Here is a 17,952-nt window from a genome sequence, read left to right as displayed (position 1 = left end):
AAGAATCTCAAAGCTTGGATCGTAAAATGCTTTACATCCACACTATTAATGTGGAATCCATTTACTGAAGTTATCACTGTGACCCTATATCAGTTTAATCTAATCAACATGTCTAACTAATTAGGTGTAATTTCACTCTCAACTTTCCTCTCTAGATCCTGTTTTGGCCTTATTGTCTGATAAGTGGAAAGGCAAAAACGTTCCAAACTAAAAGTCTTTGGGGTCATTAAAAGGTGGATGGTAATAGGGCATCCATGTAAAATGGCAGGATGCGCCTTCCCCCTACCTCTTGCACCACCGGCCTCATTTAAATTTCATGCTACTTTAGCAGCTATCAGGGAAACCCTCAGAGCAGACAAACTGTTGATGTCCAGAGTAGCACACACTCGGTAGCAGCACCAGATAGGAAAAAATCAAAATATGAGTAACACACCGACAGAAATGTTCCTGCACATCATCAATAATTCATATACATTTTTCACACACAGACCCCATTTACGGGGTCTGTTATTAGAAAACCTTTAACACAAATGGTACATATTATGCCATTGAATGGCAGGTCCAGCATCACTTTTTTGCTTAACTGAAGCAGCCCCCAGCCATATCAGCCATGCTGCAAAAAAAAAAAATCTGATGACTCAGCAGCAACTCAATTATGCCCTGATCACACTCACTCATCCCGTAATCATATTTAATTTAAATACTTCTTTGGTTACGGCTTCAGTGTTTTCCATCTTACCGAATTTCTCCAAATGGTTCTGCATTGACCTGAAGTTGGTGCTGGGTGTTGCTGTAACATGAAATATCTGAGCAGACAGATTTGTTACGCATTCAAAGGCTGTGCTAGTTTCCTGGTTTAACGGTGCTCGTCCCTCTTTTTTTCTTAGATTGCACTGTGCTTGTCACTGCCCTTAATTCCATGTATACTGTAAGGTACATATTCTGTCCCATTTATCCCTTCCTTGATATTTTGCTTTTGGGCCGTCTGGGGTTTGGAATCACTGCTGTGAGTTATTCCCACTCACTGTAACCTCTGACTAAACGGATTTGAATCCTTACCTCCAGTGCCTGGCTTTGAAAATAAGGTCTGTTGCTACGCAGCTAGGGTAAAGGTTCAGGTTTAGCTGCATGTGATCACTTGTGCACATAGGTGTGAACATGTGTGAAAGCTGAGGGAGTAGGACTAGTGTCCAGCTCAGCCCATTATCTACACATTGGTAGCATGTCCCAGATGGGTTCTTTAATAAATTGTTTAAAGGCAGTGCAAGCCTTATAATTTAATTGGAAAGTCATTTATTTCGATATGGTATGAGTCTATAGTGCTTCACTGAAAGTCTGTAATGCTTTCAGTGAATTTGCACTCTTTAATATATTTTGAGCTTGGTAATAATTCTCCGAGTTAGCTCTTAACTAGATTCAGCTTTGAACCAACCTGCTGGATCAAGTTAATTACTCTATGGCCGGCATGCAGAAAATAACATTCCTACACACTAGGCCCATCTGCAGGGGATTAAGGCAATTCCTGGGTGAGGATGACAGCAGTAGCATCTTCATAGGTTAGTTATAATCACACATCCGGACAAGCCTTGGCATCCCCAGCTCTGGAGAAAAATAGAGAGGCAGCCAGTTCTCTTGCGCCACTCAAAGGAAGGGCCCTCCTCTAAAGCTTTGGAGTGAAGGGACCGGGGTACTGTAAGGGACTGTGCTTACAGCTCTGTGAGATCCAAGACCATTGACCACTTGAAGTAACCATTTTGAAAAATCCCATGATGGTATGCAGTAGGCATGGACCAGAGGTGGAGTGATGGGGTGTCATTTTGGAATGCGCAGCGTAGCCCATTTTCTGTAACTTTCCACCACGCTTACAAACCTGTGCACAAAAGAGACACTTTATAGAAGATTTCTTGGACTTGGAAAGAGCTACACCTGAAAAAGAAAGCCTGAGAAAAGACTGCTGACTCTGGCTGAATAAAATGACCTTCAGACTCCTGCTAAAGAGAGGAACTAAATAATTTCTGATTCTCACTATAAAATAGGATTCAAGGACTTCTTACTCCAGCAGGCAGCCAGGGACTAGGGACTAGGACCATATTTAGCACCCAGGAAACTCAGGGCTTCAGGTGATCACATGAAAGGGGCATGTGTACCACCCTTTCATTTACTTTACCAATAGCCTCTAGGGCACCATAGCCAAATCAGGCTGCTGTGAGTACACTGCTTTCAATAACACAAAGGAGCCCAGAGGGAACAAAAAGGTACAGAAGGGATCGCCCTCCACTCTAATCAGTCAATTCACAAAAATATCCCTGTACCAAGGACAGATAGTATTGTCTATCTACTCAACATGAGTGTACACTGTTCTGGAAATATTACTACAATGTGCCAGAAACAACCCCCTTTCTCTTCACAGTGAAGTGTGTATTCTCTAATGTCTTGCTGTCCACAACAAACCACTGTTTGTATCTAAAAACCTAGAGTTTCAGGGTAGCAATCAACTCAACATGTCCAACGATGTCTGCCCTCAATCAGACAGTACATCCACCCACAATTAAACAGATGAAATAATGAAAAAATGTGTGGTGGAAAGGAAGGCACCTCACGGGCGAACAACCCTCGGGGAACTTGGCAGATGTTACCAAATCTATGCCCCTTTCTCATCATTGGTTGCCATTCCAATTCCAAAAGAAATGAGTGTACAAAACACAGAAAATGTACAACACATGTTGTACATTTTCGTTGGACATTTTCGGAGCGGCCCTGGAGAAGATCCTCGGAGCCGTTGCCCGGAGAGGGGAAGAGGGCCTTGCGCTGGGTCCCTGGGTTGACAACTACAAAGATAGCACAGATACGCGGCCTACACAGCGAGGTTGGGTCACAATAGGGGCATCACCCCGGTCAACCTGCACGTCCGCATCAAGGAACCAAGGACCCATTGCTGTGATGGCTGTCCCTGGAGGGAGAGCCCCGGAGTCCTCTGCCCCTGTTTTTTTGGTGAGTGCCTCTCCTGCTTCTAGCCGATGCGCAAATGAGAGAGATCCCACAGTGGTAGTTGAGGTGGGGGTGGAGAGCTCTCCTTCATGGACCTTCGTGGGTGGCTTCAATCTCCACTGGGGCGTACCGCAAGACTCCTCTGCGAACTCTCTGGCCACCTTCCTCTCTACAAACGATCTTAGCCAACACTGCATTGAACCAACCCACTCTAAGGGCGCAATCCTGGACCTTGTTATTTCTAAAGCAGGCATGCTTTCTACCTCTACCCCAATCCATGTAGATTGGTCTGACCACCACTTCATCCCATTCTCTCTTCAACTTTCACACTCGATAACTCTTGGCCAACCCAAGAGGGCCATCTCCTGGTTCCGTGATGCCAAAAATATTGATGTTGGTCCCCTCTGTGAATCAGCTTTGCTATCGCTTCCAAGGCTAGACCCAAACATAGCTGTTGACGATCTCACCTCCCAATGCCTCACAGTGCTTGCAGCTGAAATTAATGACGTCGCTCCACTCAAAAGCAAAAGGATAAGGCCCACTCCCTCAGCACCTTGGTTCAACAAATCCCTTTATGAGGAAAGGAAGCAGCTAAGATTTCTGGAGAAGCAATGGAGACAAGTGCCCTCCACAGACAATTTAGCCATGCTTCGCACAGCAAGATCCAAGTACCACAAGCATATCTTCCTTGAGAAAGCGGCGCACTTCAAAACCCTCCTTGACTCCGCCAAAAATAGACCCAAAAAACTATTCGATCTCATCAAGATTCCGAGCTGCTCTCCCCCATCCTCCGAGGTGGAGGATTCTACTAAGAGAGCAGTGGACTTCGCTATTTTCTTCGATGAAAAAGTGAAATCACTTGTGGATCAGGTCGCTCATCCTACACCTCCAGAGGAGCGCAAATCCTTAGCCATTTGGCAGAGCTTTGACCCCATCTCTGAAGATGCCCTTCTCAAGTGCATACGCGAAACAAAGCCCTCCAACCATTCTCTTGACCCTATCCCCAGTGCCATTGCCTTGGACTTCTATACCCATTCCCTTTCCTATTGGACCACTCTAATCAACCTCTCCCTCTGGCAAGGCTCCCTTCCTGTCTCCTTCAAAACTGGGCAGGTCACCCCTCTGCTTAACAAGCCCACTGCTGATGCGAAGGACCTCAACAACTTCCGCCCAATCACTAACCTTCCCTTCCTTGCGAAGATCACAGAAAGATGTGTAGCAAAACAACTCTCTCGTCATATCAAGGACAATGATCTTCTTGACAATTGCCAATCTGGCTTCATCCAAAACTGCAGCACTGAAACAGCCCTACTGCAAGTGGTTGATGACGCGCTGAGGATACTCGATTCGGGGGGGTCCTGTCTTCTAATTCTCCTTGACCTTTCCGCAGCCTTTGACACTGTCAATCACAACACCCTCCTCAATATCCTTCAACAGAGAATGGGCATGGAGGGCACTGTGCTTAAATGGTTTGCATCCTTCCTCTCTGACAGATCCCAAATGATCAAAATAGCGAACAGTCTTTCTTCTCCTGTGGCGGTAGGTCAGGGTGTTCCTCAAGGCTCTATACTTGCACCCACATTGTTCAATCTCTACTTAGAACCACTGGGAAACCTCCTAAGCAAATCCGGGATCCACTATCATCTCTATGCAGACGACACTCAACTCTACCTCAAGGTTGCCTCCACTCATGATCTCTCCTTCCTAAGCTCTACTCTGGACTCCATCCAAAACTGGATGTCAACTCATCAACTGATTCTGAATCCCTCCAAAACTGAATTCCTCCTCTTCTCCTCCTCACTTTCTCCTCCCCCGGTCCAATCATGGATGGATCAGATGAATCTACTAAACAATAAACCTAGCATTGTCGACAGCGCAAAATCCCTTGGAGTCATTCTAGACAAAAAACTCAACCTAACTCCCCACATCAATTCTATTGCTAAATCTGCTCGTTACCAACTGCGCCTTCTTTAGGGAATCCAACGCTTCTTCCCGGAGCAGGACCTCATCACCCTGGTGCAATCGCTGGTCCTCTCCAGACTTGACTACTGCAATTCTCTTCTTACTGGCCTCCCCAAATCTCACCTGTCCCCACTTAAGTCTGTCTTCCATTCTGCAGCTCGCTTCATTTATGGGGCCAAAAGAAGCGATCACATCACACCAATGTTATCCACCCTCCGCTGGCTTCCCTTCGAGGCAAGACCGCTTGCAAGACCGCTTGCAAGACCGCTTGTATCACCCACAAAGCCTTGCACTCCTCCTCTCCTCGCTACCTGGCGAATAAACTGAAACTCTCTGGAGGCTCATGACCTTCACGCAATGCGGAGAATCTACTACTTGAACCTCCCACTTTCAAGAAGGAGAGAACAATGGCCCAATCCTTTTCAGGCAACGCAGTGAGAATCTGGAACTCCCTTCCGCCTCAGCTCCGGACCACCGCCTCCTCCCAGGCCTTCAAAAGGGACCTCAAAGTTCTCCTCCTCCAGAGACACCTCCAAAAGTAATTCACATCCTCTTGTTATTTGGAGGAAGGCTTCCCACTACTGATAATTTCCACGACCATGGAAGTGCCTTCCCAGTGTATTCCTGGGGTTGGAGTGTCTGCCTCTTTGGAGTATTTTCCATGTACTTGTGTTTTGTGCCCTTTTGTAACATGCACACACCACTTTGCCCTTGTAACACACGATTTGTGACCTCTCACATGTTTTTACCTTTGATACGGGCACAAGTGCCACCTCTGCCTACATAACACTTGTTCTTGTGCCGGAGTGCCTAGCACCTTTTGCAGTATTATACCCCAAACGATACTTTGTTTTCTCTTGTAACTGCACACTTGTCACTTTTTCCTCCTGTGCACTTTTTACTACCTCATGTATTTTTGGCTGCGCACAATTTTTACTACCTCATGTATTTTGTTTGCTCACAATTGTCACTATTACCTTTACTACCTCATGTATTTTTGGTTGCTCACAATTTTTACTACCTCATGTATTTTGTTTGCTCACAAATGTCAGTATTACCTTATGTACTGTAATGTTTGCGTTTGCAATCTGTTCTTTTGTAATGTTTCTCATTATGTTTCATTTCTGTTCCTTCTGTTAAGCGCTCAAGCGCTCTGACACCTTTGGGTAAAGTCCGCGCTATATAAAAATGCATAAATAAATAAATAAATAAATCCTTGAAAACAGGGTGGGGGGTGGAGGGAGACGGCAAGAGCTATGTCCCTGGCCCCCACGAGGAAACCCCTTGAACCATAGGATTGTGTAACAGCCTGACTGCTAGGAGAGGGCCAGAGCGACCTAGACTGAGACCACTAGACGGGCAATTTGGATCCTCTTCCCTGATGTTTTGATATGTGGAACAGGCCTGGAACTGAAAGGCTGCACAGACCTGTGGAGCATGGGCATTGGAGTCAGCAGTTTGCGGTCATCAGTGTGGGGGCAATGGGTGGTTCCTTCAGCCCTGAACAGGAGGGCAGAACGTTGATTGCTGAGTCCCACCCTCATTCCTGCTGCCGCTGGGCACTATGAACTGATGGCGCTTCTCCTCCTCCCTCCTTCTCCCCACCTCCCCAGAGGGGATGTTGCTGGGAGCTTTGTGGGCACTGCCATCAGGCCCATCATCTTTAATACATGCCGAGTGAGACTGGAGAGGGAGCTGTGCCCAGTCCCGCAACTGGTGCTTGGAGAGGGTAGAGGTGCTGGGCATAAGAATAACTATGTTTCTCATTGCCACATTGGATTTCATGGCAGCTTTGAGAAGTCTTACTTGAGGGGCTGGGAGTCTGGGCAGGGTCCATCCACCACTGGGATAAGCCAATTTCAGAGATACCCCTGACACTGCCAAATAACGGCCTGATCACTCTGCTGCACGAGAGCTCCCTGCACTCTATGGCTCCTGCTCATCTACAATGATGACTAAAGATAAGGACCCTAGACCTCTCAGACAGGAAATAATGGACAGATACACCAAAGTAGTGACCCAGCCGAAAATTGTGCAGTCTCAACTCACACGGCTACCCTGCTCTGTGTTATACAGTCTTCCAGAGAAGCCCTGGAAAATAGGATTGGTGAACTACGCTCTGAGGTCACACTACTTAGACAGGATTTCTGCAATGTCTCCGAGCAAGGCACATATACAGAGAATCGAGTCCCAGAAGTCGAAGACACAGTCAAAGACCTTCAAAAAGAGGTAACGGAACTCCGTATTTCGATTTGTGAACTACAATTGCGTATCAGCGATGCTGAAAACAGGGCGCGCAAGAATAACCTACTCTTTGTGGGATTTCCGGAGGGGGAGGAGGGACCTAATGTACCTGTTTTCCTAGCCGCCTGGCTGAAGAGCATTATGCTGCCCGGACATTTCTTCACCTGTTTTGTGATTGAATGGGCGCACAGGGCACTGGGCGCAAAGCCGCTACCTGGAGCCTCATCTAGACCTATCATAGCGAAGTTCCTTCACGTTGTTGTACTACATATGATGCTACAGGAGGTTCACCGCCTAGGAAAAGTCTGATGGGAAAATTCCAAAATCATGATCTTACCGGACTACAGTCAAGAGGTCCAGTGCCAGAGGAGGACTTTCAATTCTGTAAGAGTGAAGCTCCGAGCACTTCAGATACAGTACATGCTCCTTTTCCCAGCAAAACTGAAAGTCATATACAAGGGTAAAACCCATTTCTTTCAGACACCGGAGGATGTATGGCCATAGATCGAGGAGATACCGTTCCTGCACCCCTCCGGGGAACGGATCGACATAGTCGACCTCATCAAAGCACTGGACCTTGACCTGATCATTCTCACTGAAACCTGGTTAACAGAATCTTCAACGCCAATCATTGACATTCTAGTTCCCCCCAATTATCACATCATTAGACTGGACAGGACTGGCAAGACAGGCGGTGGAATCACATGCATCTACAGGAGCAACCTCTCAGTTACTAGAGCCACTTCCCCTACACTCACCTCCTGTGAATACATCTGCCTCGATGTCAATAGCGAGAGCAAACCTGTATGCTCTCTACACATTATTTACCATCCACCTGGGGACAACCTCACATTCACCCAATAACTCATGGACACGATCACAACCAACTCCGGTCGTCAAAACACTCAAATATTCCTTGGTGATTTCAACCTCCATTGGAATGACCATAATGACGCGTTGGTAAAAATTCTCAAAAACTTCCTCAAAGCTCTTGACCTCACCCAAATCTGCAACAGCCCCACTCATGACAAAGGCTCTGTCCTCGACCTAATCATCTCCAAAGAGGATTCTACCCAACTTGGGTCGATTCAACTCTGTGACTGGTCTGACCACTACATTATCACATTCTTCATCAATGAAAATGTTAAACTCAACACGGTTCAATCCACCAAACCTAAGGTCTGGAAAAGAGACCTGAAGAAACTCAACCCCAACTCATTACCTTACCCCAGCTACAATCTTCTCCTTCCCCCTGCTCTCACCGACCATTACCTTAACTCTATGTCCTCAATAACCAATGAGGTCGCCCCCTTGCAACTTAAAAGAGTCTCCACTAAGAACTCTAAACCTTGGTACGAGGGTAGGCTCAACGAAGATAGACGAGACATGCGACTGGCAGAACGCAAATGGAGATCAGCCCCCTCGGCTTTGCACCTTAAAGCTCTTAAGAAAAAGAGAAATGCCTACTTTAGGAAAATAAAACAGTCTAAATCAGATTTCTTTAGCCACCAGCTCGACCAAGCAAAAAAACGGCCAAGAAAACTGTTTGAGCTAATCAAAACACAATCCAAGGAACTACCCCAACAATCACATAGCACAACGAGCGCTATACCGACTTGTGAAGAATTCTCCGCTTTCTTTTATCTAAAGACAGACAACACTAGGAACGATCTCCTCAATGACCTAAGCCTTTACTCTAGCCCCCTCAGCATAACACCCACTGAACCAAAAAACAATGCCACATTGTCGTCCTTTGACACCTACTCAGAAGAAACAATTGGCAAACTGCTCAGTGCTTTGAAACCTTCTAATCACCTCACTGACCCCCGTCCTGCTAACGCTGTAAAGGACTTCATCCCACTGCTCCTCCCACTATGGACCAAAATTATTAACAGTTCACTTCAACAAGGACTCGTCCTTGACTCCCTCAAAGTGGGACAAGCTTTGCCTATACTTAAGAAACCCACAGCAGACTCTATTGACCTAAATAATTACCGTCCTATTTCCAATATTCCCACCCTGGTCCAAACTGCTGGAAAAATGTGTACAACTCCAATTGACAAAACACATTGACCAGTTTGACCTCCTCAACCCTCATCAATCAGGCTTCCGAGCAGGACACAGTACGGAAACAGCCATGACACACATAATTGATGACGCCATCCAAATCTTAGATCAGAACGATACCTGCCTCCTCATACTACTTGATCTCTCATCAGCCTTTGACACCGTCAAACATGAGAACTTACTTGAGCTGTTAAATATCAGAATGGGTCTATCAGGGACCGTACTTAAGTGATTTACCTCCTTTCTGCATAACCGGTCTCAGTAATTCAAGAGCAACAACTCAATGTCCTCACCCGTTCCTGTAACATTAGGCGTCCCACAAGGATCTTCCTTATCCCCAACATTGTTCAACCTAGTTATGGAGCCACTCACTACTTTACTGCAAGCTTCCAATGTACACTTTCACATGTACGCTGACGACACCCAACTCTACCTCAAAATACAATCCCCCGAAGACATCAAACTTCTCAACTCAACGCTTAGGAACACCCAGACGTGGCTGGCCGATAATCACCTCAAGCTTAATGCTTTGAAAACTGAATTCCTTCTCATTTCATCCCCCGCAAAAATCTCTACCACCCAAACCTGGCTTAAACACCTAACTGCACTCAATGTCCAACCTACCATAGTTGACTCTGCGAAATCCTTAGGCATAACCCTTGACGCCAATCTCAATATGCAACATCTTATCACCAAGACAAATAAGGGAGCTAATTTCCAAATCAATACCTTGAGGAAAGTTAAACCCTTCCTACCAGCTAAGGCGGCAGTACAAGCCCTAGTCATTCCTCGGATAGACTATGGAAGCGTCGCCCTCTGCGGACTCCCCCTATCAACAACTGCAGCCCTAAGAGCCTCTTCGAACGCTGCAGCGAGACTTATCACTGGATCAAAAAAAGTTTGCACTTAAAATCACTTAACTGACTGCCTTATGAAGCTAGAATCCATCTAAAAATCGACTGCATGACACACAAGGCTGTACACCACAACTCTCCTAGCTACCTCACTCAGAAGCTGACAATCTCAGGTGGCTCAAGAGCCACTAGAAGCACACAAAATCTTCTTCTGAAACCTCAAAGATTCCGGAAGGAAAAAACTTATAAACGCTCCTTCTCAGGAATGGCACCCAGGATCTGGAATGCACTCCCTCCAGAAACCAGACTTATCTCCTCCACTGCATTTTTCAAGAAGGAAGTAAAAGCGATCCTCATGGCTAAATTCACCTGAACCTTTACCTCTTTTACCTATCCGATTTTTGTTATCCATCTAGAACCTACGGATACTCTGTGCACAAAAAGATTGTTAAACATTCGCTCGTTTTTCCTTTTCCCTGTATTTGTAAAGCGCTCTGATATCCGCAAGGATCTTGTTCGCGCTATATAAAACTTTCAAAATAAAATAAAAAAATAAAAAATAATGCAGACCTGGGGACAAGACACGGAGGAAAAGAAGTACTAAGTTGGGACTGAGCAATGCCATAGACATATCTAGCCAGTGAGATTCTCACGCAGATTTAGAGGGGCTGAGAGACCCCTCCGGGGACTAAAGCACACACCCTCTGGCTGCTGAAATTGCAGCACTAGAAGGGGGAACAGAGACTGGCCGAAAATAACTGACTGGAGATGCGATAGGCCTGAAAAGCCTGACCATCTGAAACTGGCAATAATATACTTGCCAAGGACCTGCAACTCTAAAACAATATCCCAAGAGCCTACATCTTGACCGCTGGGATCAGTATTGAAAGTGGAATTTTGGTCCCTTGAGGACCTGTCTTTGTACTTTTTATTTGTTCATATGTAGTGGGTGTTTGTTGGGTTTGTATCCACGTACAGGTTTGTGGGTGACAGACCTCTCCTTCTCTTCTTACACACGGTTGCTTTATAGCCATGGTTTCAGATGTTGTGAGATGGTCCACGGGGATAGGGAGCTGGGTGGGGAGAATGGGATTGTTGCTGTTTATGTTAATGTTGGTCATACTGAATCTGAGGAAGTGGCACAGCAACATCAGAGGTTAGCCTCCAGAGTTGGGTGCACACGAGGAGAACAGCCTCCAGGTTCCTGATGTACCCATGTCTGCCTCAGTAGAGCAAAGGGCCCTTTCGTTCCTAACCTGGAACATCAATGGCCTTAGAGACAGGATCAAATGGGGATTGGTTGCACCATTCATAAAGTGCCTGCGGCTAGATGTGATGTTGATCCAGGAGACACAACTTTAGGGTACCCAGTGTAGCTTCATAGTGAGAGGAATGTACGTAGGGTTGGAACACACTGGCTTCACATCAGGGTCCAGAGAGGTTTCAATCTTGATAAAAAAAATGCTCCCCTTTTAATTAACTCATAGATGGGTAGATCCTGATGGCAGATATGTGGTGGTGATGGATACCTGGGGTAGACGTAGGCTTTTGCTCATCTGTGACTATGCACTGCCCAGACTACTATCCCTTGTACTGCTCAAAATGGCAGACATCGTCCTAAAGACCCCCGCATCCTTCCACATGATAGGGGGAGATTTTAATGATGTTATGTGCACATCATCAGACCGGTCAGTGAACGGTGAGAGAACAGCTGGTACCACCCCACTAGCACGGTTTGCTGATGCTCTTGGGCTCACAGACACATGGAGGTCCCAACATCCACACAATAGACAATACTATGTTTTCTTCCCATCATGTGAATTGGGAACGATTAGCCAGATAGACTACCTTGTGCGAGGGTTATCAGATCACTCACCTCTGTGGGCACACTAGGGGACTAAGACTCGAGACCCACACCCATCATGGAAATTGAAGGTCTGGGACCTACAAAATCGTGCAATCCTATGTAGTCTTCGGACCGACAAGGTAATCTTTTTCACCGAAAACAAGGGTATGGTAGCCTCCGGAGCTACACTGCGAGATAGGGCTCAGAACCGGATAGCATGGGAAAAGAAAAAGAGAAGAGAACCTAGAGTAGATGGAACATCAGATACTTGCCCTTGAGGGACTAGCAATAGCCACATCAGATCAGCTGACCTCCCGACAATTGGAAGCCCTTAGAATGGAATAACATGAGTTGGCCCAGGACGATGCAAGGCGGCGGAGGCTAGCCACATAGCACTGACTTTACGAAGTCGGAGACAAAGCCAGAAAATTGATGGCCTGGCTCAGTAGTAAGGAAGCCAAGGCTAGATGGGTGTGTTCAATCGTAGATGGCCAGGGAGCGACACTCTCCATGGATGACCAAATAGTGTCGGCATTTGCCAATCCCTGTGAAGAATAGACCACTTAGCAACACAGCCGACAATGATGTCTATCTATAGGACAAACAGGTCGCCAGAATAGATGAGGGCGACATGAAAGCACTCAATGGGGAATTGACACTTACAGAAGTGGGAGAGAATGTCGCATGGCTACGACCAAGAAAAACCTCTGGCCCAAATTGTATAACCGTCAATCCTTATAAAAGGTTAAAGACCTACTAAACCCTCACCTCCTAGGTCTCCATCACAATGTCTATAAGGAGGGTATCCTCCCAGTAATCTATGGACCACTACCATTGTGACCATCCATAAAAATGGTAAACCCAGAGATAGACTCATATCGCCCCAACTCTCTGTTGAACACAGAGATCAAAATACTGATGACAATTCTGGATACTCGCCTCCAATGTGTTATAAATACTCTCATCTATCAGGAACAATCCAGGTTTAGGCACGTCCGGGCCACCAGATGGAATCTCAGCAGATCACATAATTGGATGATGGCGGTCAAGAAATGCGACACCTGCATGTTTTTTTGTTGTTATATGCTGAAAAAGCAATTGATGCAGTGCACTGGCCCTTTTTAGACTCCACTTTGGCAAATTCAAGTTCGGCAAAAAGAAGTACAGGAAATGCTGGACACTACTATAAACCTCCCCTAGGGCAGCATTATGGGTCAATGGAAGGCTCTCTCACACTTCCCAATTGCCCTTGGAACTAGGCAGGGGTGCCCTTTAACTCCACTTTTATTCGCACTAGTGGTTAAAACCCTAGCGTGCGTGATTCAACAACATCCGGGAATGCAGGGCTTCAGGGTTACACCCGATGACCAAATGCAGAAAAAAAATCCCTTTATGCAGACAATATTCTTCTGTTTGTGACAAAACCCGACACAGCGATTCCCAGAGTGTTGCAAAAAATGGGCAGGTATTGCTGGTTCACAGGCTATAGGATCAATTGGCAAGTCGGTATTATACTGCCTTGGCCAAATAACGGAATGGCCTCTGCTGCCAAGGAACCTCAAAATTGCACAGAATGCTTTAAATACATTGGAGTCTTTTTTACCCCCCACACAGAGGTCTGCCACTGCCACAATATCCTGGGGGTGTTATCCAACTTTAGGAAAGCGGTCCCATAATGGGACGAGCAGCCATGTTTAAAATGGTTTCCCTGCCCCAATTCCTAAATGCACTCCAGAACACATACCACCCTCTCCCAAAAACTATATTCAAGGAAATAGATTACGAACTTGGTCACTGTTGTGGCTTTAGGGCCACCCAAGGATTGGACTAAAGACACTACAACACAACCCATATAATGGGGGGCTAGTGCCTCTGGACATTGAAGCCTGTTACTCGGCCGACCGTCTTACCCACATAAACAACTAGGTACAGGTAGCATGGGATCATTCCAAATACAGACTAGAAAGGGAGATACTGACACTCCACACATTCCTACATTATCTATACGGAGGAATGGGGTGCAAAGGCTGCTCCCTGCTACATGAGTCAACATGAAGGTATGGGAAAGGACCACTAGAATCTTGGGTTCAGCCTACAAGATAACTAGAGCGACACCGATGTGGAAGGGAAACTGGCTTAGGGAGGTGGGTGGGCTCCGGGGTTTCGAAGCATGGGACACACATCGGGTTAACTGTTGTTGGAAATATTATTGCAAGGGGCGAGTTCATATCCTTCTCCACCATCCGTATGGATTTTAGGTTGCATAGCTCACAATTCTTTAAATATGTCCAATTACGCCACTCTTGGAAAGTGGAAGGAGTAGGTGAGACAGATCTGAGAAAATATGCACCACTTGAGAGGTGATTACTGCAGGAAGAGCTCACAACCAAGGCAGTGTCACTTATCTACAAGATGAAGAATAATAATATGCCTAACACCCTGGGTAAACTAAAAGAGTTATGTGAAGGATACCTAGGGGAGATGGAAGGCGTAAACTGGGAGATGGCCTTGATGCACCCTAGAGAGGTGGCAATTAAAGTCAGACTGCGTCTCATCCAGTTTAAAATCCTCCATGGGGTTTACTTTTATAGAGCAAACCTAAACAGAATGGTTCAGGCAGAGACCCCTCATTGTCTGTGCTGTGCTGGGGAACTTCCTATTCACATTGTGGGATCACTCCCGTATACAGTCATACTGGGGTGAGATAAATACATAACTAAATGCATTATAAAAACATCTTGCCCACCAGACCCGAAATTCATTCTTTTGGATATCCTATGTGATGTTGACATTCCCATACCCCAGTTGGTTTTTAGCACTGTGGGCTTAGCAGTGGTGAAACGTGTTATAGCAAATCATTGGCGCACACAAGACACCCCGACACTGCACAAATTGAAACGAGGCATGGACCAGTACATGCCAGCTTAAAGGGTTACATACATGAGTAGAGGGTGCCCAGAGAAATTTACTAGGATATGGAGTAATTGGTTGAATCACTATATTTTAGCCTGCATTTATGAAGGTTTCCAAATGATAGATGACGGAGCGTAGGACTGAAATGAGCAGTTGGTCAAAGGAGACTAGGGAAGGGAGCGAGGTTTGTAATCAGGATGTCTCCAGTGTATAAGGGAATTGTACAGGATGCTATGTGCCCGATATGTATTGAGGACATGTTTGACTACCGGGGCTGAGAAAAGTCGAACTATCATGATTGACACGAGTGGGACTTGTTGTGTGGGTTATATGTTTCTCATGCAACTGAAACAAAATAAAACAATATTTTTTAAAAAAGGGCTACCATGAGCATCTAGTCACACGAGACCAGAGCAACATCGAAAGTTATGGCCATTCGCGATGGAGCGGGTATCCGATATACGAGGTGGATTGGGCCTGGTCTTGGCCTATCTTAAGAGTAGGGGAAGTAGACAGAGAGTGGAGGAGGGAAAGAGGAGGGGAGGGTTAGAGACACAGCATGGCAAGAGGAAGGGGAGGGTGACAGGGACACAAACCGGTGGGCGAGTCAAAGCTGCGCCCAAGTCCAGAAGCTGTGATCCCAGGGGGAGTTGTATAATTTCCCCATCTCTGTTGTGAGAGGCTCTCTAAGCGCAGTGGACTCTCTCAGAGGAGACTCTGAGACTCCAAGGCCTACTTTACTGGATCCTTCCCCAAAAAGGGGAAGGGGAGTGCTTTGGCAAGGGGTGCCACGTAATACCTCAATTGTGAGTGGCTCCCTTGGTGCTGTGGACTCTCTCAGCGGGTATTCTGAGACTCCAGCGTATATATCTTTGATCTTTCCCCAAAAAGGGGAGAAGGAGGTCTTAGTCAAAGGGCACAAAAGTACAGGGGGCTAGGCGGTGAAGCGGGCAAAGGGATAGATTCAGGTGAGAGGGGATAAGAGCAAGGAAGTAGACAAAGAACAAAAGAATGCTGAATAGGAACAGATAGATAGGAGGAAGTCCAGTAAGAGAGCAGCGTGGGCCGGGCAAAGAGGGACAAAAGCTCACACTCGCCCGCAGATCCACCAGGCTGGGGGCCGCCACTCCCAGGTCAGGTCACTGCAAAGGCACTGTTAATTACTCGGAGTGCCCTTATTCACCGGGTGCCCCTCAACATCTTCTCTCAGTCCCTCCAAGGGACTCAGGAGCTCAGGAGCTCGTAGAATCCACTCCATGCATCTCGTCAGCTCCGGGGGGAGTGGGGGGGTGAAGGGGTAGGCCCAGGACGGCAGTCGTGGCAGTCCAGGATGTGGTAGTGGCCTGCAGTTCAGCTGTGTCCCAGGCACTGGGAGACTAACACTGGGCCCCTCACTCCCCTCAGGGCACGGAATCCGCAAGGCAGAGCAGCCACACACAGCACTGGGTGATCCAGGATCACCACAGACAGGAGGGGTAGCAGGCTATACTAACCTGCTGTTCTCCTCTCCACCATCTAGGCCCCTCTTTCTCTAAACTTTCACGGCTGCCATGTCTGGCCAATCTTACCCCAGCCTGACTGACTACTTTCAAACTCCAGCAGACTCCCTCAATCTGAATGCAGCCAACGTCCAACAGAAATCATAGACGCACAGTTGCACATGTAGAATGGCTAGAAACCTGAAAATAGTCAAACACATAGTGCAGCTTCAACAACCTTATCCTTAAGTCATCAATTGATGTCATCATTTTCGGGTAAAGGCGTAAACAGATCTTTTGCCTCCCATATGTATAAGTCTTATCATGTTAAGAGCAAGTATGCTCAAAGTGCTCATACTGCATTATGTGGCCACAGCAGGAACTTGTGTTTTATTTGCATGCTTAATTTATTCCATCAGATCAGATACTGTGTTATTCATATGTTATTTTACATGGTTCAGAATATGGCCTGGAGTTAATGATTTCTTATGTATACCAGTTGCCTACAAGATGAAAGCTGCTTCGAAAATATTTGTTTTCATCTGTTGAACTGAGCTGTAAAGATGGGTGTATTGGTAGCCTACACTAACGTTAAAATCAGTATTGTCTGACGTAGGTTTTATATGATGTCAAAGGGAAAACCTAGGATCCCAAGACAGACTCTCACTCTGAGTTATAATTAAATTCACATTAGTCAAGGCCCATGGCCTGTAGTTCTGTTTGGAGGCTCCTATTTTTAACTTTTTTAGAGAGCCAACCACTCGAATGTGCACATTGAAATGGTGAGAGGACATTCATGCAAAGTTGATTGTGGAAAAACTAATGCTTGTGCCCATCACTTTTAAATAAAGCTACTCAAATGTATGCGAATAAGCCATTGTGATTAGCAGAAACTGGTGATTTGCTTTGTGTGGGGTTGGTCAGCAGATGACGTAACCACTTTCATCAGAATGTCAAGTTTTTGTTTTGCAGCAGTTTTACTAGGAAATTCCTTTCTATATAGTGTTGAAATATTTGTTTTTAATAAAACCTCTGCTTTGCTGCCCATTTTTTTTTTATCCTCAAGCTATGTTGATTGTGCATGTTATATATGAAAGAAAAATAACCATACGGTAGTTAGCTGATGTAAAAATCTTTTTTTAGGTGATGGATAAATATGGAGAGTTCTATGGTAGAGACAGAATTAGTGAGCTACTGGGAATGGACAAAGCAGCATTGGATTTTAGCGATGCCCGTGATAAAAGGAAACCAAAGAAGGACAGTTCTCTTTCAGCTGTGTGAGTATAAATGTATTGTATGTGAAAATATTGCATAAATTACTAACCATGGTTAGAAATAAAAAGCCTTCACATATTGGTGTGTTGTTGTGTGCTAACTCAGGGCCAATGAGAAATGTTTTTAACTGTAATTGTTTTCTCTTAATTTTAGCGCAACAAACCAGTTTCTTCTTGGTAAACTGTACTCATGATTGATCCTTACGAAAAACATAACTGTCAAATCACTACTGTGCTACTAAATACAGTGTTTTCAAAGAGTTTGATCCAAGGGCAATTCAAAAACTAATTGGAAAATGCAATAATGTCTTAGAATTGTTTTCGGT

The 17,952-nt window shown here is 45.8% G+C and overlaps 1 protein-coding gene across 1 annotated transcript in view; it reads left to right on the top strand.

Annotated features, from left to right (window-relative positions):
• Positions 1–17,952, top strand: part of RYR2 (ryanodine receptor 2) — a 3,481,211-nt gene that overhangs the window by 3,233,893 nt on the left and 229,366 nt on the right. Inside the window, exon 96 of the mRNA XM_086925791.1 lies at positions 17,496–17,629. Within this exon, the coding sequence (XP_086781917.1) occupies positions 17,496–17,629 (134 nt within the window). The remainder of the gene's footprint in view (positions 1–17,495; positions 17,630–17,952) is intronic.

The sequence above is a fragment of the Lissotriton vulgaris genome, chromosome 6 (assembly GCF_964263255.1).
Source record: "Lissotriton vulgaris chromosome 6, aLisVul1.2, whole genome shotgun sequence".
In the NCBI taxonomy this organism is placed as follows: Eukaryota; Metazoa; Chordata; class Amphibia; order Caudata; family Salamandridae; genus Lissotriton; species Lissotriton vulgaris.
The sequence above is the reverse complement of the archived record's forward strand: the minus strand, read 5'-3'. Positions and strand labels throughout refer to the sequence as shown.